The following is a 21,351-nucleotide window of genomic DNA, read 5'->3' on the forward strand; positions in this document are numbered from 1 at the left end:
AGAGATAGAGGAGGAGGAGGGGGTCAGGGTGGGCAGAGAGATGGGAGTGATCTGGATTCCAGGTCAGCTTCTGCCATTTCCTGAGTGGCCCTGTGCCCGTCTGCTTCACCTCTCTGAGCCTCAGTCGCCTCGCCTGTAAAATGGGCTCATGCTTGTAAAAGGTTTACACAGAGGTGAAGCGGGGGCGGATGTTTTTTGCTCTCCTTTCGGCTGTAAAGGATCGGGGTGGATGGGGAAGACTTCTGCTGCCCCCGCCCCACTCAGCCCCTCGGTCTACCCCGCAGCTCAGAGCCCCACCGTGGCCGAGACCCTCCATCCCGCATTCTCCGGAGTCCAGCAGTACACAGGTAGGGAGGCAGCTTGGCCCCACCCCGCCCACCAGGCCCCGCCCCCAGGGAGGCTCCACCCCCAGGGAGGCCACGCCCCAGGGAGGCCACGCCCATTGTCCCCGCTTCCCGCATTGTCCAGCCACGCCCCTAACCACGCCCAGATCTGGCCCCGCCCCTCAGAGACTGCCCTCTCATTCGGCCTTCCCTCTTGTTCCTAGCCACGCCCCCTACTTCTGGCCCTCGCCCAATCCCAGCTATCGGCCCCGCCCCTGCCCCGCCCTCCTTCAGCATCTGGTCCTGCCCCGCCTCTGCCAAGGCCACGCCCCCATCTCTGGCTCTTCTTCCTAAGGCCTGCCTTGGCCCCGCCCTCAGCCATGGCTCTGCCCCTCAACTCATGACCCCGCCCCTCAAGTCCTGGCCCCGCCCCACTCTGCCCAGTTGCCTTGGCCCCGCCCTCAGCCATGGCCACGCCCCTCCAGCCCCACCGTTGGTCCTGCCCAAGCCCTGACCCCGCCCCTTTCCGTGGTTCTGTTACCTCGGCCCCGCCCCAGCCCGACCGTCAGCTGTGGCCACGCCCGTCCCCCCAGACCCGGTCCTGGCCCCGCCCCCAGTCGTGGCCCCGCCCCTCGCGTCCTGGCTCCGCCCCCTGTGCCTCGCCGGGGCGGCCCGCGGGTCTCACGGTGGCCTCGGCCGTGTGTCCCCCCGTCTCCGCAGCCATGTACCCCGCCGCGGCCATCACGCCCATCGCGCACAGCGTCCCCCAGCCGCCGCCCCTCCTGCAGCAGCAGCAGCGAGAAGGTGAGGGGGCCGCGACCTCCCCTGGGCGCCCGCCCCGCCCTCTGACCGCCCCCTCCACCTGCAGGACGCCCCCCCCCGCCCCGGCCTGAATCCCCCTCTCTGAGCCTCAGTTTCCCCTCCGGAAAGTGGAACGCCAGTGACCCCGCCACCACCAGCAGCCCTCTCCCGAGCTGCATTTTTGGAGGAGACGAAACTCATTTTGAGGTTGGGGAGGGTGGGGTGATGAGATATCTCGGGTAAACTGAGGCCTCTACGGTAAAGTCGAGGGAGGGAGGAGGTAGATTCTGGAGTCGGACAGCCAGGATTCAAATCCACCCAGTTCTGACTCGTGACGTCACAAGGAAGGCACTTCCGTGCCTCAGTTTCCCCATCTGCCACACCGGCGACCATCTGTGCCAAGACACGTTACTGGGGGGTAAGCAGCGGCCACTGCGGGCCCTCAGCACCTGGGAGTCCCTGCCTCTCCCTAATCCATCTAGTGGGGTGGGGACGGGGCTGGAAGACACACCCCAGGTCACCCCATGGTGAGGGAAGCTGGGCGGAGGGCCTGGCCCGCAGACTGAGTTCTGTGAGGCTCTGCCCAGGGTCTCCCTTGCCCTCAGCCTTAGAAGGAGGGACCCTGCCAGCGCACAGGAGCTGAGCTTTGGAGGGGAGCCCTGGGCCGAGGGGTTCCTGGCTCTTCCAACCAGCCGCTACCCCATCCTCGTGGATATTGTGTCTCCAGGGGGCTCCGTGGTTAGAGTCAGAGACGGCAGCAACATGAGGATTTGGCAGCTCCAGAATTCCCCAATGGGCCCGGGCCTTTCACATGCCCCCCCCCACACCGTCCTCCCCCACAGGAGCCTCCCCCCCCCCCCCCACCAAAAGGACAGAGCCAGTGGGAGCTTCAGACAGGGCTCGGCTGCCTCCGGCCACTGTTTCCTGGGTGGCTCGGACCTGAGTGTCTCCCTTCCGGGGCCTGGGCGGAGCGGGTGAAAGCTGGTTCAAACGCAGCCAGTGCTGCTAGAACACGAGATGGGCGTTCTGGAAAATCCCCAGAGTTTGCAAAACCCCACAGTACAGACGACAGGGCTTGGGTGGGGGGGGAAATAGGGTCAGGGGGTACACCATTCAAAAACTTTGCGACACGTCAAGAAAAGAGAAAGAGAGAGAGACGCCTGATAGAAATGGTGGCACAGTGTCGGATGGTGAACTCCCAGAGTCCTCCAGGGACCCTGGCCCTTTATCCTGGAAAAGACCTGAAATCGACACTCGCAAGTGGCCTTGGAAGGGGTCCGGCCTGCAAGTCGCTGTGAAGTGGCGGAAGGAGGGCCTTCTGGAATCGGAGGGAGTTAAGCCCATATGGGGACGGGGTAGCTCGTAACACACTTGGGGAACTGGGACTGCCGGCGGGCGTCCGAGCTGTGCGTGCACGCGTGTGTGCTTTTGGTTTTCCCAGAAGATCCATTTCGGCTGGGCACGGGTTTCCGCATTCACCAGTTTTCTTGGAGATGAGGTAGCCAGAAGCGATCACGAAACCGTGTTGTGCTCAGAATTATTCCGTGTTGGGACACGGTTGCGTTTTTTAAAGCAAGCGTTAAGGCAGAGGCCTGGTCCTCCTCACGAGGGTGAGGGGTGAGCGCGCACGTATCATCTTGGATTTTGTATTTTGGGGCGTTGGGGGCTTATTCATCTTGGGGGGGTCGGGATTCTCCATGGTTTGGGCATTTCTACCCCTGTTTTGGGGGACGTGGGAGAAAATCATCTATAAGTGTGGGACAAGCAGCTGGTTTGGGGACGTCATGACTTTGCATAATCAAGGTTTTTAAATGCTACTGTTATTTATACGTTTCATAGGCAGACATGCGTTGGGGGTTATTCGGGGAAGGGACGATTTTGAGGGCCAGCGGTGCCTTTAAAACGTGTTTCATAGCCTAGCTTTTCATCCATGGCTTCAGGCGGCCTGGGGTCTGGCACTGGCGCATCATCTTTTGGTTTCACTGGATTTTCTTCTCGCGTCGTCTGAGTTTTGAAAATCCTCCAAGGTTTGGAGGCTTAGCCGAGGTTTTGAAAACTATCCGGCTTTTTGCGACTGGGGGGCCCGGGAACGACCTGCCTTATTTTATTCCGAAATCGTTGGGCTTTCTCAAAACGTCCCTTTTATTTTAGAACCAGTGTTAGAGAAACAGCACAAAGATATGCAGGGTTTCTGGCCACCCAACGCCCAGTTCGTCTGACGTTTGCAAATGACCCGGGGAGCTTTCAGGATCTGCCGGGGGCCGTCTGGGATTTTTCGGATTGCCCGGGGCCTGAGGTGGAGGGACTGAGCTCAGTTTTTTTTTTTTTGGGGGGGGGAATCCTCTGAATTCCGTAAATGATCTGGAGCCCTAAGATCAGCCGAGGTTCGCAAGTGGCGGAGCGCGGGATCGTCCAGGCAAGGGACCGGCGCCCCCGCCTCCCCCTCCTCCGCCCCCGGCCCGCCCTCCTCCCCCGCCGGCTGGGGACCGCGCCCCCCGGGGCCGCCTCCTCTCCTTGGGGCCTTTATGTCTCTCTCTCCCCACCTGCAGGTCCCGAGGGCTGTAACCTGTTTATCTACCACCTCCCCCAGGAGTTTGGCGACACGGAGCTGACACAGATGTTCCTGCCCTTCGGCAACATCATCTCGTCCAAGGTGTTTATGGATCGGGCCACCAACCAGAGCAAGTGTTTTGGTGAGTAACCGTCGCGGGCGCCCCTTGCCTCCCGCCTGCCGCCCGGCCGGCAACACCACCCCCACCCCCCGCCCCGCCCTGGGAAGCGGTGATCGGCCATGAGATGGGTCTCACACTCATTCATTTATTCACCCACCCATTCGTTCATTCATTCACCAAATAGATATCCGGGGCCCCTGCCATGTGCCACGCCCCGTGCTGGGCACAGAAGTCCCTGTCCTCGCAAAGCTCGGGCACCCCCCCCCCCGCTGGCCCCTAGAATTTTCTCTGACGCCGGCCGTGCTCTCCATCCTCTCTGGCCCAGCCGTCAGCCCCGCGTGGCTCCCGAGCCCTTGAAATGTGGCCGGGGCCACCCGAGAACTGAATTTCTGATTTGATTTGATTTGAATGAATTTAAGTAACCCCGCGTGGCCACTGGCTACGGAATCCGGAAGACACAGGGCGAGGGGAGGAGACGGAAGTAAATGAATGTAGGATCCAGGCCAGGGAGTCTGACAGGGCACGGAGAAAAATAAAACTGGGAAAGGAGAAGACTCTAAGGAAGAGGCGATGTTTCGATGGAGGCCTGAATGCTGAGGAGCCAGCCATGGGGGAATCTGGGGGGAGAGTGGTCTAGGTGGAGGGAACAGCCTGTGCAAAGGCCCTGGGGCAGGACCGGGCATGTTGGAGGAACAGCGAGGAGGCCCGTGTGGCTGGATCAGAAGGAGTGAGGGGGAGAGAGGGAGAAGGGAGGGGAGGGAGGGGATGGGGCAGGTCCTTGTGGACCTCGGGAGGACTTCCGTGTCCCCAGAAACAGGAAATGAAAGCTCAGAGAGGTATGGCAACTTGTCTAAAGTCACACAGCAGCAAAGAGACAGAACCCAGATTAGAAGGTCTCTGTAACTCCAAGATTTGGATTCTAAACCTCACCCCATCCTATTCAAGAGCCCAACTCTTGACTGTTTACTAAGTGCCTCTGTATACACTCTAGAGCCAAGCTTAAAAGGGAAGAATTGCCCCGGTTTACTGAGGGAAGAAAGAGAGGCCCAGAATGGTCAAGTGACACACTTGAGGTCACACAGCAAGGAAGGGATCCCCGCCAGCACCCAGGCCCCTCCTCTGTATCCTGCTTCCTGGGGGATGTGGGACGTTTTGGGAGGAAAACCTACTCAACCACTTTCAAGAGTCAGGGAGTCATAGGTCTTCTCTGAGCCTCAGTTTCTTCATCTGCCTAATGGAGGGCGGGTTAGAGGTGATAACAGATATGAAGACATGGACCCCCAGCTCCAGATTCCCTCACGGCTCCCCGCGGGCCCCACCCCTCAACTCTGAGCCCACCGTCTCCCTGCCCGACCTCCCGCCTGGCCTCCCACACACAGCCCTGGTGTCCCTGCCCCCCTGGAGGGCCCTCCCGCCGCTGTGGGCTCCACGTGCCCCCCGGGGAGCCTGTGAGGCCAAGAGGCGAGGACCAGGCGGCCCCGAGGCGGCAGGCGGAGGGAGCTTGGGGCAGTGGAAGCTTAGGGACGGGGAGCTGGAGGGTTCCTGATGGCGCTGGGGGGTGGGGCGGGGAGACTGGGGGTAGAAAGACTGACAGAGACAGAGACAGAGAGACAGAAAGAGAGCAGAGACGACAAGACAGACGAAGATAGAGAGAGAGTCTGATGGCCAGACAAGACCCCAGGAGGATGGAGGTCGCAGAGCAGGGAGAAGATTGGCAGCCAGGCCTGGAGGGAGGCATCGGGGGGGGGGGGGGAGGGGGGGAGAACGCGGCCCTCCCGGGACCCCCAGAGGCCCCACCTGTCCCTCGCGCCAGACAGGAAGTCTCAGCAGAACAGACCCAGGTAAGGAGTGAGCACCCCGTCCCCAGAGGCATGCAAGTCCAGGGGCCGTCAGAAGCGGGCCAGGGCTGCTGTGTGGCCTCTGACGAGCCCTCCCGCCCCCCGCCCCGGCCCCCCGCGAGCCCCGAGCCGGCGGGAGACGCCCGCGATGCCCACCATGGCGGGTCCCCGTCTCCACAGGCTTCGTGAGCTTTGACAACCCGGCCAGCGCGCAGACCGCCATCCAGGCCATGAACGGCTTCCAGGTCGGCATGAAGAGGCTCAAGGTGCAGCTGAAGCGACCCAAAGACCCGGGACACCCCTACTGACCGCCCCGCCGCCCCGAGGCTGCGGGCTTGGCCCAGGTGAGCTGGCCCCACCCGTCTGGTCCGCACCCCCTCCTCAGTTTCAAACCTTTCCCAGGTAGGGGGACGCTGCCGGAGGCTACAAGGGGCCCCCAGGTTGGGTTGGCGGGGACAGAGCTGGACGAAGACACCCCCAGTGCCTCCCGTGGATGCGAGAGTGGGATTGCGGTGGGGAGCGGGGGAAACCAGTGATCCCTTAGGGCAATTAGGGAATCCTTCCTGCAAAAGGTTTTGAAGCATGAATAGGAGTTCGCCGGAAAGGCCAGGATCGGTCTGGGGTGGGGCGTGCTGTGGTGAGGGGCCTCTGTCCTGTGAATCTCCCAGCTGGGCTCATCACTGGGTGTCATTCACACCCAGTGGGTCGATGGGAAAGTGGAATGCTTGCCCCGCCCACCGGTGTGCCAAAAACAACCCAAAAAACCCCCCAAACAAACAAATCTCTAAGTGTATTTTGCCGTCAGAGCGAACAACCATCATCAAATCACCTTCCTCGGGGGAACGGATAGTGAGCCTGAGGGCCTAGGGGGGAACATAACGACCTCAAACCTTGACGAGCCTCGTCTGTGACACGGGCTCCTGAAGGTCGCCCCCCAGGGGCCTCGGGGAGGATGCGTGGGGCCCCGGCCCTCCAGCTGGGGAGCTCTCGATAATCATTTTCAGTTTTTCCCTTTTGATCGCTCTCGCTGCCATCACCAAAAGGGCCCAAGTATGTGCTCAGCGAGGGGCTGGGCGTCCTGCCCCCCAACCCTGCCGGGTCAGCACCGGCTGATTCGAGGGTGTCCGGTCACGGGGTCGTGCATTTCGGGACCCCCACCAACCGGAAGCCAGCCAGCTGGCGATCCGTGCGTTTCGACGCCTTTATGGAGCATCTGCTGTTTGCAGCGCTCGGAGACACAGTTTCAATGAACCGACCCGGTGGGGCCGGTGGGGGTGGAGAAGCTGCCCCTTGAGTTTTTTGGGGGGACGAGGCAGAGAGACACAAATAAGCAGAAAGATATGCTCCAGCTGCCAGGCGAGGACACGGCCTCCGACACCCCAAGTCCGTGCCAAGGCCCGGGTGTCACCCCCGAACCCCGAAATGGACTCCTTCTGAGAAGATGGGGGACCCTGAGGGGGGAGCGGGGGCGGCCGGGTCTGCCCGGCGCCCCCATCGCAGCGCCCTAATGCCCCTCCTTCTCCCCCAGGTGAGGGGCCGTCCCACCCCCGAGGCTTCTGCTTCCAACCGATCCAGGACTTTCCCTCCATCCCATCCTCCGGGTGTGGACACCAGCCTCCCATCCCCTCCCTGCCCCCTGCTCCTATAAATGTGACCCACTCCCGGACTGGCCCCTCGGAGCGGGGAGGGCTTCGCGGCCGCCCCAGGCGGGCGGGGAGGGGGGTGGTGGTGGTGACACTCCTGAGTTGGGGGGGCTGAGGATCCACCGCCCCCTTCCTGAGAGATGTCCTCGCTCCCACCCCACACGCAGGACCTTGGTGGCTTTCCCCCCCTGACGAAATGGCAACTTTTCCTATATATATATATGCATATATATATAGAGCTAGAGACAGTATATATTTTTTGAGTATAGATCATGGGACCAAACTTTTCCGACTTCCTTCCGTCCAAGAGAGGGTGGCCCCGGGCCGGTCACTCGGCAGGGACATAAGAAGGGCTGAGGCGGGCTGGGCAGCCCGGTGTCCCCCCCACCCCAACTCCCACTGCCGTGTCAGACCAGGGGCCGGAGAAGCAGCCGCCGCCATATACCTCCAAGGCCTCCTGGCCCCCCACAGTGTCCCTGGTCCTCGCTGCAGCTTCTGGAGCCCCCCCGTGCCCGCCTTGTCGCAGGGCCCTGCCTTCCCCGGATGTAGGCACAAAGGAGACCCCTGTGTCCCCCAGCCATGCCCCCAGTCATAGCCTTACTCATGTGACCAATAGCCCTTAGCTTGGGGGGCAGATGGGGTCCGGGGGAGCCACCCCCGGCGCCCCCTCCCAAGGGCAGGCGGCCGCCCTCCTGCCTTCGGATCACCAGCCTGGAACCTCCACGTCGCCAAGCTCGCCACGCGGCTGGACCAGCCCGGCCCGCACCGGCCCAGCGTCCCTCCAGCGGACATACCTCTGTCAAAGATTTCTTTTTTTTTTTTTTTTATTATTATTATTATTTTGGTCTTTCTGAGCAGGTACAAAGAAGGGAAGAGCAGAACTAACAAACACAAACTCAGACAGCACTGGATTTTGATTTCCTAGCCGGGGCAGGGAGGGGGACCTTGTGGGGTGCCTCTGTACGGCCACCGACCGCGACACCCACCTTGAAGCACACAGAACCGGGCTCGTCCGACCGGCCGGCGGGGCCTCTCGCCGGACAGGCACCAGAGACCTTCAAAAGCTCAAGAAAACAAAACAAAACAAAACAAAAAAATGAAAAAGAAAAAAAAAAACAGCTTTCCCTTTTGTTTCTACCAAAACGTGTGGACCGACCCAGAAAAAAAAAAAAAAAAAAGAAACCTAGCAAAAAAAAAAAACAAAAAACAAAAAAACGAAGAAAAGGAAAAAAAAAAATCTTCTGAGCGACTTGTTTCCGTATCCGGGAGTTTGATAATTGTTCCGAGACTCTAGCGTGCCTGTGTCCCGTGCGTCTGCGTGTGCAAGCGTGTGCTCCGGGGCCGTGAGGGGACCCGGCCCGTGTCCCCGCGCCCGCCAGGCCCGCCTGCCAGTGCGTGGTGGCAGCGTGCGGTGGCCCGTGTCCTTCTGGTCCATGTTTACTGGCTGTAAATATCATTTTTATACTCCACACCGAAGATCGACGTGATTTGTACGATGTACTTTATTTCTGCTACGGGCAATTTCATCGTTTCAACCTGCAAACTGACTTTTGGAGACAAACCGCCACACACACACACACACACACACACACACGGAGAGGACCTCGAGGGCGTTTCGGGTTGACTTATTCGAAGCTCGTGGCTGGAGAGGTCGCAGGCCCCCGGGGGGGGCGACGGGCCGGGTGAGAAACCGCCCTGGTGGCCGGAACGCCTCTCTGTGGGCTGGAGAAGCTGAAAATTTATTTAATAAAAGTTTTACTTGCTAACGGACTAGTCCTGCCTCATTGCACCTCCCTCGCGATTCAGACCGAGAGCATCAGGCCCCCCCGGGGGGTGTAGGCCGGACAGGACTCCGGGTCAGAGTTCAGGGATGCGGGAGGTGACAGGCCGGGAAGGGAGGGTGCGTTCGCCCCAAGGTGAAGGAGCCAAGTGTTTGGTCTCGAGAGGAGCCGAGGCCGGTGTTTGTGGATCAGGTGTTCATACATTCACTCAACAAACACTGATTGAATGTCAACTGTGGGGAATGCCTCCGGCCTCTGCCCTCAGGGATGCAGCCAGGGTGGGGGCGGGGGAGACACTGTACTATGCACATTTTAAAAGATTGGGCTAAAATACACATAACATCAAATTCACCATTTTAAGGTGTACAATTCGGTGGCGTTGAGTACATTCACAAGGTTGTGCGACCATCACCAGTAATTCCAGAACGTTCCATCACCCCAAAATGAACCCCGTCCCCATCAGCATCACCCTCACCCCCTCCCCAGCCCCTGGCCACCACGAGCCCGCTCTCTGCCTGTGGATCTGCCTGTTCTGGATGTTTCCCGTCCATGGGGTCACACGCCGTGTGTCCTTCTGTGTCTGCGTCTCTCCCTGAGCGTCGTGTGTGCAGGTTCGTCCACGTGCGGCTGTGTCAGGGCCTCGCTCCTCTTCACGGCTGCGTCATATTCCAGCGTGTGGGGGGACACATTGTGTGGATCTGTTAATGGACATTTGGGCTGTTGCCACTTTGGGGCCACTGTGACAGTGCCACTAAATCTTCCCGTACGAGTTGTCATTTGGACGCCTGCGTCTACCTCGGGTGGACCCCTAGGAGCTGAGCTGCGGGTCATGTGACAGTTCCGTTTAGCGCTCTGAGAACCACAAACCCTCCTCCATGGCGGCCGGCCCGTCTTACTTTCCCGCCAGCCACGCACGGGGGTTCCCGCTCCTCCGCGTCCCGGTCATCGGTCCTGACGTGGCAGGTTCAGGGAGACATTCCCCAGGTGGGCCTGCCGCCGTCAAGGACCCAGAAGTGTCCCGAGGAGGTGAGACCCGAGAGATGATGGTGCGGCTTTGGCTGAAAAGACGTAAATAAAACCACACACGGCCCCCCGCCCCACTCCACTGGGGGCCTCGAAATTCCTCCAAAAAAGAAAAAAACCCTGGAAGGGTTTTCCAGGTGGAAGGAACAGCCTGGGCAAAGGCTCAGAGGCTTGAGATGCTGTGATGGTTGCACGCGTGGCTGAGAGCACAGCACCCGGCAAAGAGATGGGTGCAGAGATGCGAGGGGCTGCGTGACAGAGGCCCTTGCATGACAAAGCACCTACTGTGTGCCAGACCCTGTCCCCACCCTCCCCAGGCTGCAGGTGAGGGCAAAGGTGGACACGAACCACAAACACCCCACCCCCACTGGAAAAAGGGAGTCCCGAGCGGGCTACATTTGTAACCGCCGCGAGATTTGCAAACCCAGCACGCTGTCTGGATGTCACTGGGGAGCCAAGGAAGGGCTTGGAGCAGGGGAATGACACGATCGGATCGGGGTGTTAGGAGGACACGGGGGTGACGTCTGTGCTGCTGCTGGGGCATAAGTCAGCACGCTGGAGGACGATTCAGCAGGATCATGTTCCCGCCAAGCGTTTATTAAGTACTTACTGTTTGCCAAGTGTTGTTTCAAGCCTGTGTCCTCCGACACAGTAGCCACATGTGGCTATTTGAATTCAAGTCAATTTATCAAATTGCAAATTCACTTCCTCACTCACGCCAAGCCCCATTTCCAGGGCTCAGCGGCCACACGTCCATCTATGCACAGAGTTCTATCGGACGGCACTGGTCTAAGCGTTTTATAGGACTTAACTCACTTACCTGCCCCCACCCCGTGAGGTGTGTCCCGTTAAGAGCCCCACTTTGTGAGTTAGGAAGCTGAGGCTCAGAGAGGTCAAGCAGCCTGCCTGAGGCTGCACAGCAGGAGCGGAACCCAGGCTCTTCTCTTAAATGGTCCGCTATCCCGCTTCCCTGTGCTGGGTAGGGGCTGAAGTCAAAATGTGTAAGACCATAATTCAAGTTGTTATTTGCAGTAGCCCAATTTAAGCTTTCAAATTTAGCTCAGAGTTGTTTAAACGTTTAGAACGCGCATCCTTATGATACCGCAGTTCTGCCTCCGGGCGTCTCCGAGGAGGGACCACCGATTTGCCGGGACGGCGGAGCCCTGGCTGCGACGAGGCCGTTCGTGCAGGCAGAACGGGCGAGGGACGCCAAGGATGTACCAGCAGCTACGGCTGCGTCACAAATCCCCCCCGAATTTAGCAGCTTAAAGCACCACACGTTTGTCGTCTCCCACCGTTCCTGCGGGTCGGGAATCCAGGAGAGACGGGGCTGGGTGGTTCTGGTTTGGGGTCTCTCACGAGGTCACGGTCAGGCTGTCGGCCGGGGCTGCCTCATCCGAGGGCTCGACCCGGGCTGGAGGAGCCACTCGCCGCCAGGATGGCTCCCTCGTGTGGCTGTTGGCTGGACGCCTCAGTTCCTCGCCACGAGGACCCGTCTGCAGCGCTGCTCCGGACCCGGGGGCTGGCGTCCCCCAGAACGAGTGTGATTCAAAGGGGGGGGGAGAGAGAGGACACCGCCTTTGCTGACCTGTCCCCGGGTCACACACCATCACCTCTGCCTTGTTCTGTTTGTTGGAGTCGAGTCACTAAGTCCAGCCCACCGTCACAGCGGATCCGACGAAGGCACGGACCCCGGGGGCCACCTTGGAGGGTGGCCGCCACCGAGAGGCATTCCCGCCACAGAAGATCCCGCGGCCGTGAGAGAAGAGAATCGTCTCTGGGTCACATGGTTCGATGAAGGCGAGAGCGGCAGAAAAATGCACACGGCGGGAAATGATCCAGTGTGTGTGTGCGTGAGTGTGTGGCTTTTAAAAATATATATTCTAGGGGCCAGCCTGGTGGCACAGGGGTTAAGTGCGCACCTTCCGCTTTGGCGGCCCGGGGTTCGCTGGTTTGGATCCTGGGTGCGGACATGGCACCACTTGGCACTCCATGCTGTGGTAGGCATCCCACGTATAAAGTAGAGGAAGATGGGCACAGACGTGAGCTCAGGGCCAGTCTTCCTCAGCAAAAAGAGGAGGATTGGCAGCAGATGTTAGCTCAGGGCTAATCTTCCTCAAAAACAAAAAATATATATATATATATTCTACTTTCTCTCTGGGGATGTGTATGTGACCATAAGAATGAGAAGAAGGGACCAGAAGTATATCCACCAAGATGATGAAGGCGTGGCTTTGAGGACGTGAAGAATTGGGGGCCAAGACGAAGCCGACCTGAGCTCAGCTACAAGCTGTACAAGGTGAATATACTCAGGTAGATTAAGAATTCATTTTAAATACATTTTTTTAAGATGAAAGGAGGGCAAAGGCGGGTATGGGAGTTATTTGGGGAAAAGAGCCCACATTGAACACAACTGCTCCGCTGCCCTATGGAGAGGCCCGCAGGGCAGGGACCGACAGCCAGTGAGGAGCTGAGTTCTGCCAACAGCCCCTCGAGCTTGGAAGTGGATCCTTTCCCCTGGGCGAGACTTTGGGTGAGACCCCCCCCCCCGCCGCCTGTGAGAGACCCCAGCTGAGCTCCCCCAGACTTCCCACCCACAGGAACTGGGAGATCATAAATGTTTTCAGCCACTAAGTTTTTTTGGTTTTTTTTCCTTGAGGAAGATTGGCCCTGAGCTAATATCTGCTGCCAATCCTCCTCTACTTTATATGTGGGATGCCTCCCACAGCATGGCTTGCCAAGCGGTGCCATGTCCGCACCCGGGATCCGAACCGGCGAACCCTGGGCTGCCAAAGCAGAATGTGCGAACTTAACCACTGTGCCACTGGGCCGGCCCCTCAGCCACTAAGTTTTAAGGTGACTCACGAAGCAGCGATGCTGACTAACCCCTCAGCAAAACTTCATCCGCTACAATGACAACAACCACAAGGTACCTGGAACAGACCTGGGAAAATGGCAATATTGTTTGGAGACACAGAAAGGAAAAGCCAGGCAAGCGGTAGGTTGGCTGATGGTGGGACCCAGGGCACCCGGCGACGTTAAGGGGCCCGTCCTCCCCCAGAGGAGCCTGGAACTTCGCTCAGTTCACATCCCCACGCGGACAATCGTATCGTGAGCAAAACAAGCCTGGAATGTCCCCAAATGAATGGCTGTTTATTGACCGCATACGACGCCCCGGCCTGGTTCCCGGGACCTTATTAAGTATTAACTCGCTTAATCGTCATGGCAACACGATGAGGTCGGATCTGGCCCACCGACGGGGAAACAGAGACGCCAGGGGTGGCCAGGCTGCGGGTCCTGCCCACGGAACTTCTGCCACGCGACCCCGTACGACGCAAACAGCTTTCTACGGTTTGTCGCGGGAATGAACGAGCTAATATTTAAACCCCGGAGTCAGCACTACAGAATTGTCAAAGTCCGTCAATCCTGCTGAAAAGTCACTTTCCGGACGCTGTGTCCCGGGCCACCAGCAGGGGACAGCAGAGCCCCATGCCTTAGTTCAGTATTGACGCCTTCATTTGAAATGCGGGCAAGCATTTATTACGCACCGGGTGTGTACGTCGCGCTGCGCTGGGGGCCGGGGCAGGTGGTGAGGGGGCTGTCTCCTGGGACACAGACACCACCCTGTCCAACTTTCTTAGCCCCTCCCTTAAAGCGTGTAGGGTCAGCCCACCTCCCCTCTCTTCCTTCCTCTCTCGGGTCACAGGGCCTTTGCACGTGCGGTGCCCCCTCCGCCTCGGCCGGGAACGCTCTCTTTCCCATCCTGGAGCTCTGGGATGCTGGCTCGGGATGGAGGCACGTGTAATAGCAGTATTTGCTGAGCAGCTAAAGGTTTGCAGGTCCTTGAGCAGCCTCGTTCTCGCTCCAAGCCTCAGTTTCCTCATCTGTAAGGTGGGGCTCAAGAGAGCATGCACCGTCCAGGATAGTTGAGACGGTCAGGGAGATTAATGCATGCACGCGAATAACAGCCAGTGTCATTATAATATAATATTATGAAAAGGCAAAACAGGACCTCCTCCTAATTCAGAGAAGTGGGCGTCATTCCTACTGGATTCCAGCGGCAACAAGCATTTATTGGGCGCCTGCTGTGTGCCACGCGGGAACAAACCCCACAAAATCCCCGGCCCCGCCCCTCGCCCCGCCCCTAGAGCCTCGCCCCGCCCACTCTCTTTCTCGAGCCTACCAGAGCGAGGTAGAGGCGGGGTGATCTGCATATTCATGAGACCACCAGCCAATCCACAGCCTGAATCGGACCTGTCTGTAGAGCCCGGCCGATTGTGACGTCAGGAGTGACGTAGTCACTTAATCCTTGATCCTTAAAGGCGCAGTCACCTCCTATAGAGAAGGGGGTTCGGAACCGAGTCGGAGAGACACGTAACTCGGGGTTCCGTCCAGCGCCGGTCGGGGCGTGCGAGGCGGAGAAACCAGCTCGGGCCGGCGGCGCCCGAACAGCGGTGCCATCCTGGGCGAAGGCGGGGACCCCCTGCCAGCTGGGGCTTCAGCACCGGGGGTCGCGGACAGCTCCAGCGCCCCCGTGCAGGGAGGTTCCGCGGACTCGGTCCAACGAGACCCCCAGCCCTCGGCCCGCGCACGTGACAAAGGCCTCCTCTGGCGCCCTGGACCAGCGCTGTCCCCTCCCTCCTGGCCCCCGGGCTCCCGCGCCCCCCACAGTCTGTCCTCCCCGCAGCCCCCACCAGAGGGCGCCTGGGAGCCCCTGAGTCGGTCTGGCCCTCCTCCATCCGCAGCCCTCCACGCTCCCCCCTCCCTCGGGGAGATGCCCGAGTCCTCCCCATGGCCACCAGCCCCTGCCCTCCCTCCTCCCTCTCTCCCCCTCGCTCCCCCTGCACCAGCCACACAGGCCTTCCCACTCTTCCCCCAACACACCAGGCCCGGGCCTGCCCCAGGGCCTTTGCACCGGCTGTGCCCTTGGCCTGGAATGCCCTTCCCGCTGGTACCCCCATGGCTGGTTCCCTTTCTCCTCTGGGTCTCTGCTCAATGTCATCTCAATATGGACTTGGCTCCCACATTTTAGACTTTAACTCCCCTCCTAGTGGTCCCGACCCCTTAGCCCACAGCCTCGCCACATCCCTCAATATCAATACCACTCTTGGATTTCTAACCCAAGACATCATTTACTCTAAGGTTGTATTTTCCTCAGAATCTGTCTTCCCGCCTTGAATGTCAGCTCCATCAGGGCAGGGATTTCCCCAGGAGAGGGAACAGCCCATGCAAAGGCCCTGCGGTGGGTGGGGATGGGCACACAGGATGGAGCTGAGCGAGGGAGGGGTGGCGGGCGGAAGCGATTTGCGCCGTGACTCATCCGGGCAGATGGTGGCCCCGGGGGAGCCCCGATCCTCTTACCTAAAGCCCCTTAATACTTCCGCCGCGTGGGTCACCTCCGGGCTGCTCCTGCTCGAGTGGCCACCATGCCGGGGCTGGCGGGCCCGGGGGGGATGGAGGGCTGGAGCCCCACGCCGCCGCTCTACGAGGAGTACCGGCCACCGCAGCTGGACGCCATCCGCCTGCCGCGGTACGTGCTGTACCTGCTGCTGGCCGCGCTCCTCGTGCTGGCCGTGGCCTACGCCATTGTCGGCCACCTCATCAAGGACCTGGCCCACGACCTGGCTGGTGAGCCGCCGCCCCACACGGGCCTGGCTGGGGCTGTGCTGGGCCGCTCGGGGGTCCCAGGGCTTCTGCTAGCCGGGGAGGGGGCGCGGGTGGCCAGGGGACACTGGGGAGGCTCAGGGCCTCGATGGGGCAGCGCAAGCGGTGGGGGTGGCCAGGGGACACTGGGGTGGTCCTCACAAGCCCCTTGTGCAGACTGGGCCTTCGGCCCGAAGCCGGACCAGGAGGACGGCCCCCGGGAGCTGCGCCCGAGCCCGGAGGGCGAGGACCTGGAGCAGCTGGACCTGCAGCTGGCCCTGGCCTGGCGCGGCGACGAGGACGGCGGCGAGGCGGCCCCCGCAGAAGCCCCCGCCAGGGCCCCCCGCCGACCCTCCATCGCCTTCAAGGACCCCGGGGGCCGCAGCTCCTTCTGGAGGCTGAACTGAGGCGGTGCCGCCTACACCCGGCCAGGCCCTCCCTCCGGGCGCCTGGGCCCCTCCCCGCCGTCTGGGCCGAGGACCCTCGCTCGTCCTGGGCTGGCCGTCGGGGGGTCAGCCCCGGGCTGTTCCCACGCTCCTGCTGCCCCCAAACCTGGAGCCGACCCTGCCTGGCCTCCACCAAGCCCCGGGAGTCTGCAAAGCAAGAACGCTCGGACGTAAAGACATAGTCCCAAGAGCAGCGGGCCCCCCTTCAGCACTCAGTATGCGCCTGCTGTTGCGCTGAGTCAGCCCGTTGCATGTATTATCTCATTTAATCCGCCGAGGGAGGACGGATCGCCCATTTAACAGAGGGGAAACGGAGGCACGCGGCCCAGAAATGACTGGGTCGGAGCAGAGATGGCTTTTTCTAGAAAGAGGCCAGGCCGGTGACCTGCCTTGGAAAGCAGATGCTCCCAGAGGGGGGTTCTGCCCCTAGCTGCTCCGCTGGGCGCCGCGACCTCCGAATGGCCCCCACCCCGCTCCTCCCGCCTGGGTCACGGCTCCCCAGCTCGATCTGTCTCTGGGGATCCTGACTTACCAACGAGGCCCAGAGCTCCCAGGGGAGACAGCCCGAGGCTTCCCTCCCTTCTGAGCTTTCTTGCACAGGACAGGGCACACAGTAGGAGCTTTCTACGTGCCAGTCCCGCTGGTTGAAGCAGGCCGGCCTGGGGCCTGGGCACCTGAGCTCCGTCACTCTCTACTGAGTGGCTCGTCTGCACAATGCTTATAGTCAGACCTGGAAGAGAGGTGGCTCCAGGTATACAGTAGGCGCTCCATAAATGCATGTGCAATGATGCTAGCATCCTCCCAGCCCCCAAGGGCCCTGCGTGGCGGGGGGGGGGGGGGGGGACTGTCTCATAGGCCTGGAGAAGGGCCAGCCCCCACCCTGCCTTCCTGCCACGTGCTGGAGGCATGGCTGTCTCGCCCTGGGGTGGCAGCTGGGGTGGGGTCCCCCTTGGCCGGGGGGCAGGGTCCACGCTCTAATCACCGCGGGATCAAGGTTGACAGGCAGGGGAGCCTGGAGCCTGAGTCATCTGCGCGGGGGTGCCCCGGTCTCCGGCTGGGGTTGAAGGTGGACGCGGACCAGGGGTCCCTTCCCTTCTTGGCCCCGCGCCCACCTCACGCTGGCTGTGGGTTCCCAGGGGTCGGGGAGCTGACCCGGGGTGACAGATGCTGCTGGCCGCGAGGGTTCAGACTCCAGCTGCCGGCTGTTTCTGCACCACTTTGTGCCCAGGCCTCTCCGCCAGGCGCGGCGCGCGCTCCCGGGGGCGCTCAGAGCAGGTGACCGTGCGCACACAGCGCCGGGCGGCCACGGAGGGCGCTGGGGGACCCCGAGGCTGGGGCAGGGGCGGGCCTCCGGGTTAATTGTTACCCCGGGTCCAGAGTCTGCCCCCCGGGGGCCAGGGCCGCCCCGCCCCGGACCCGCCTGCGCCTTATCACCGCCTGCGCTCGCACCGCGCCGCGCTCCCTGCCGGCTCCTCCGCGGCCATGGGGACCCTGGGGACCCTGCGGACCCTGCTCGCTCTCGGCGCTCTGCTCCTGGCGCCCGCCGAGGCCCAGCAGGGTAGGGCTCCGGCCCCGGGCGGGCGGTGGGGGGTCGTGGGGGGTCCCCGGGATGGGCTGCGCCTGGCTTCGCCTCCTCTCCCCCACCCCCCCGTTTTCCAAGAGGAGAAACTGAGGCCTCTGATGAGGACGAGGCCGGCAGAAGATGGGGGTCAGCCCCTTTGGGAGGCCTGGCCTCCCCCACAATCCCCTGGGGCTTGGCCCCCCCATCCCGGGGGTCCCCGCTCCTCTTCTCTGAAACCCAGCCCCTTCCGTGCAAGCATCGCCCGCACCCTTCTCGTCTCCCCTCCCCGTCTCTGAGGCCCCCTCCCGCACCTCCCGACCCCCGCAGGGCGCCAGCTGAAGCCCTGGCTGGTGGGCCTGGCTGCCGTCGTGGGGTTCCTGTTCATCGTCTTCGTCCTCATGCTGGCCAACCGCGTCTGGTGCTCCAAAGTGAGGTGGGAGCCTGTGCGCCGCCCCCCCCCCGCAGCCGCCTGTCCCCCTTCTGCTCCCCAAAGAGCTAGGCACCCCTGTCCCACTTCCTAACCCTCTCTGGTCCCTCCCCCCTGTTGCCCGGCTGATGCCCAATGTCTGGAGGCCTCCCCATCACCCTGCTCCTCCTCGGCCCCCGTCCCGTAGCCCAGGACAGCCATGCGGCCTACCCTCCTGCTTCCTGGAGGTCCTAAGTCCTATAGAGGGGACACTGAGCCGAGGCTATCCCCGCCTCCCGCCCTTCACTCCTCCTCACCCCTCTGTCTCCATCTCCCATGCAGAGCTGAGGACCAGGAGGAGTCCGCTATCAGGCTGGAGCCCAACGTGTACCAGGAAATAGATCCGAGGTACCGCCTGTGTTTGAGGGTGGGGGTCAGGGGGTCTGTGTGAGCCCCTTCCTGGGGGCGGGAGGGATGGGTGCACACAGATGACCTCTTTCTGTCCTGAACACCTCAAGCACGTTCCTGCCCCAGGGCCTTTGCACTCACTCTTCACTCTGGTTGGAAGACCTTTCCCCTGGGTGTGCACGTTCCTGCCCCAGGGCCTTTACACTTACTGTTTGCTCTGATTGGAACACCCTTCCTCGTATCTTCTGGCTGGCTCCTTCTCCTCCTCCAGTCCCTGTTCCATGTGTCCTCCTCACAGAGGCTCCACCCTGATCGCCGGCCTCCCTGACACTCTCTGTCCCACAGCCCTGCTTGCTTTCTTTGTGGTCCCCACTAGCTGAAACGCTCTCAGTCATTTACTGGTTTCTCACCGTGAGACGGTGGCTTCCAACAGGTGACTAGAACTTAGCTTTGATCCTGGCTGTGTCCCCACTGCCCAGCACAGGGCCTGGCACACATTAGGCGTTTAATAAATACCTGTTGAGCAAGACTGCAGAGTGGGGTTATGTGACCACAAGCGTGTGACTGGGTGTGGGGGGCCCTCCCGGACTCAGGTCTCCTGTGGTCCCGACCGCGTCCAGATGTGATTTTGATGGAGGGCTCAAGGTGTGCTCGTGGCTGGGGCACTTCTGGACCAAGATCCCAGCTGAGCAAAGGCTTGGGGGCAGGACTAGGGGTGCACGAGCCAGGACGAGACCAGCCTGGCTGGAAGGTTCTGGGCTGAGCCCAGGAAGTGCCTGAGGGAGTGTGACCCTGACTGTGCCCTAAGACCCAGCTCAGCCCCAGTAAAGCGTGCGTCCCGCTCCCAGGCTGTGCGGAGGCTCCAGACCGTGCCGGGGCGCCTCGTTCATCCCTCCCTCCCTCCCTCCATCCACCCATCCACCATCCATCCATCCACCACCCATCCATCCACCATCCACCATCCACCCATCCATCCATCCACCACCCATCCATCCACCATCCACCCATCCATCCATCCATCCATCCTTCCATCCTTCCCTCCCTCCCTCCCTCCATCCATCCTTCCATCCTTCCCTCCCTCCATCCATCCATCCACCACCCATCCATCCACCATCCACCCATCCATCCATCCACCCCTCCATCCATCCACCATCCACCATCCATCCATCCATCCACCATCCATCCATCCCTCCCTCCCTCCATCCATCCATCCACCATCCATCCATCCATCCATCCTTCCATCCTTCCCTCCCTCCATCCATCCATCCCTCCCTCCCTCCCTCCCTCCCACCTTCCATCCATCTATCCATCCTCTCATCTGCCCATCCATGGGGCAGTTGAGTCTCTGTCTCTGTCTTGGTGAAATGGAAATAACAAGGCTGCCTCATCAGGGCTGTCCTGAGGCTTCAACAAAGATGCTTTTTGTCGAACACTCGTCACAAGACCTGGCACAGGTAGGTGTCCATTAAATGGGAGCGACTCTGTCTCATTGTGGCCTGGGGCCTTTGTGTCCCTGCAGTAAAGAAGGCAAGAAGGGCAAGAAACAGAAGGAGAAAAAGGCCAAGAAGACAGGAGAAACCAACTTGGGGCTGGAGGAAGAGGGGCCCAGAGACCACGAGAAAAACAAGAACACGGCCATGTGAAGACTCCCCACTCGCCTCCTCCAGGCAGCCCTCCAGACATGCCCCTCCCCACCCTAAAGGAATGACCTGGACCTGAAGCCACCGAAATGACTCCATCTGGGGTTGAGAACACAGCGCCCCGAATGAAGAGGCTTGGGACTCACCCCGCCCCTCAAGGAGAGCTCTCTGCGCCTTACACGGTCCTTATGCACCCTCCTTCTAATTCGTCCTGCCTGGTGATTCTTCCCGCACTTGGAGCGTGTTCCTCATTACAGAGAAACCCCCCAAACCCCCCAATCTGATGGCTCCACCTTCTTCTCCCCACTGCCTGATTTCTTTTCCCTCCGCCTGATATCTATTGGTCACAATCTCCTCCCTCCCATGAAACCTCAGGACCAAGACCGGCCAGGGGCTGCCTCTTGGGGGCCTGCATTAAAGAATTGATAAGAGCCCTCCGGAAGGGCTCCTGTCGTCTTTCGGGACTCAGTTTCCCCCTGGGGGAGGCAGCTTTTGGGGTTGGGGGCAACGCCGGGGCAGGGGTGGGAGACCCGGCCGCACGAGTGCCCGATGCCCCAGGCAGATTGAAAGCTGCCCCGGCCATCTCGCCTTTGCGGCCCTGATTACTGGACTTTGAGCCCCGAGGGCCGTCTCCCGGGAAATCCCTGCCTCCCTCACCCCCGTGTTTTAGGTCGCGTGACTCGGTTTCTGGGAGCTGGGTCCCAGAGGGTGGGGTTGGGCCCTGCCCTGTCCTGGGGGTGGGGGGTGGGACAGCACTTTCCCCTCCGTTTCCAGCCTCCCCCACTCTCCTCACTTTCTCCGGGGCCCTGGACCTTGCCCTGGACGGTAACTCTCTCTTCACGAGGACTTTGATAAAGGCTGGCGTTTGGGGCTCCGCTCTGGGGTCCAGAGCTGGGCTTGGGGTCCAGCCCAGATGCCGGGGAGCCAACCCTTCCAGGATCGCCCACCAGGGGGCGGCAGAACCATAAATAAACGAAACGTAGGAATCGCCCTAATCCATGTCCCCACGGAGCGCCTGGCATCTTTATCCGCCCTCGGTCTCTGTCCGTACCCAATTCGTCCCATAAAAGCTGAAAACACTGAGGCTTAGAAAAAGGGGAGCCACTGGCCAGGTCTCCCCGGCTGTTGTTGGCCGAGCTGGCACGGAAGCCCTGGCTGCCCAAAGG

General features: G+C 61.0%; 3 protein-coding genes across 19 annotated transcripts in view; all 3 read left to right on the plus strand.

The window, feature by feature from the left end:
- CELF5 (CUGBP Elav-like family member 5) overlaps window positions 1-9,043 on the plus strand; it is a 46,932-nt gene extending 37,889 nt beyond the window's left edge. For 8 of the 17 annotated variants that reach the window (XM_023646402.2, XM_023646404.2, XM_070272464.1 and 5 more), the window contains 5 exons: window positions 285-347; window positions 1,044-1,127; window positions 3,674-3,817; window positions 5,815-5,978; window positions 7,163-8,459. In XM_023646402.2, the coding sequence (XP_023502170.1) occupies window positions 285-347; window positions 1,044-1,127; window positions 3,674-3,817; window positions 5,815-5,942 (419 nt within the window). In that variant the 3' untranslated portion in view covers window positions 5,943-5,978; window positions 7,163-8,459. Of the gene's footprint in view, window positions 1-284; window positions 348-1,043; window positions 1,128-3,673; window positions 3,818-5,814; window positions 5,979-7,162 lie in introns of all 17 variants that reach the window. The other 9 variants (XR_011440355.1, XR_011440357.1, XR_011440359.1 and 6 more) reach the window with 4 other exon arrangements.
- A 6,461-nt stretch (window positions 9,044-15,504) lies between these two features.
- On the plus strand, window positions 15,505-16,929 carry SMIM44 (small integral membrane protein 44). Its single transcript, XM_070272468.1, has 2 exons — window positions 15,505-15,709; window positions 15,902-16,929. The coding sequence occupies exons 1-2, from the start codon at window positions 15,508-15,510 to the stop codon at window positions 16,129-16,131; spliced, it is 432 nt and encodes a 143-aa protein (XP_070128569.1). The 5' UTR covers window positions 15,505-15,507; the 3' UTR covers window positions 16,132-16,929.
- A 229-nt stretch (window positions 16,930-17,158) lies between these two features.
- On the plus strand, window positions 17,159-20,622 carry SMIM24 (small integral membrane protein 24). Its single transcript, XM_023646424.2, has 4 exons — window positions 17,159-17,728; window positions 18,059-18,164; window positions 18,480-18,545; window positions 20,065-20,622. The coding sequence occupies exons 1-4, from the start codon at window positions 17,653-17,655 to the stop codon at window positions 20,186-20,188; spliced, it is 372 nt and encodes a 123-aa protein (XP_023502192.1). The 5' UTR covers window positions 17,159-17,652; the 3' UTR covers window positions 20,189-20,622.
- The last annotated feature ends 729 nt before the right edge of the window (window positions 20,623-21,351 follow it).

The sequence above is a fragment of the Equus caballus genome, chromosome 7 (genome assembly GCF_041296265.1).
Source record: "Equus caballus isolate H_3958 breed thoroughbred chromosome 7, TB-T2T, whole genome shotgun sequence".
Taxonomy (NCBI): Eukaryota; Metazoa; Chordata; class Mammalia; order Perissodactyla; family Equidae; genus Equus; species Equus caballus.

What these genes read in the sequence shown, in the direction of transcription:
- SMIM24 (XM_023646424.2), top strand. Translation starts at nt 17,653, where the DNA reads ATGGGGACCCTGGGGACCCTGCGGACCCTGCTCGCTCTCGGCGCTCTG. An exon ending in GTCTGGTGCTCCAAAGTGAG is followed by an intron (nt 18,165 to 18,479) that starts GTGGGAGCCTGT and finishes TCTCCCATGCAG; the next exon opens with AGCTGAGGACCAGGAGGAGT. An exon ending in TACCAGGAAATAGATCCGAG is followed by an intron (nt 18,546 to 20,064) that starts GTACCGCCTGTG and finishes GTGTCCCTGCAG; the next exon opens with TAAAGAAGGCAAGAAGGGCA.
- SMIM44 (XM_070272468.1), top strand. Translation starts at nt 15,508, where the DNA reads ATGCCGGGGCTGGCGGGCCCGGGGGGGATGGAGGGCTGGAGCCCCACG. An exon ending in CCTGGCCCACGACCTGGCTG is followed by an intron (nt 15,710 to 15,901) that starts GTGAGCCGCCGC and finishes CCCCTTGTGCAG; the next exon opens with ACTGGGCCTTCGGCCCGAAG.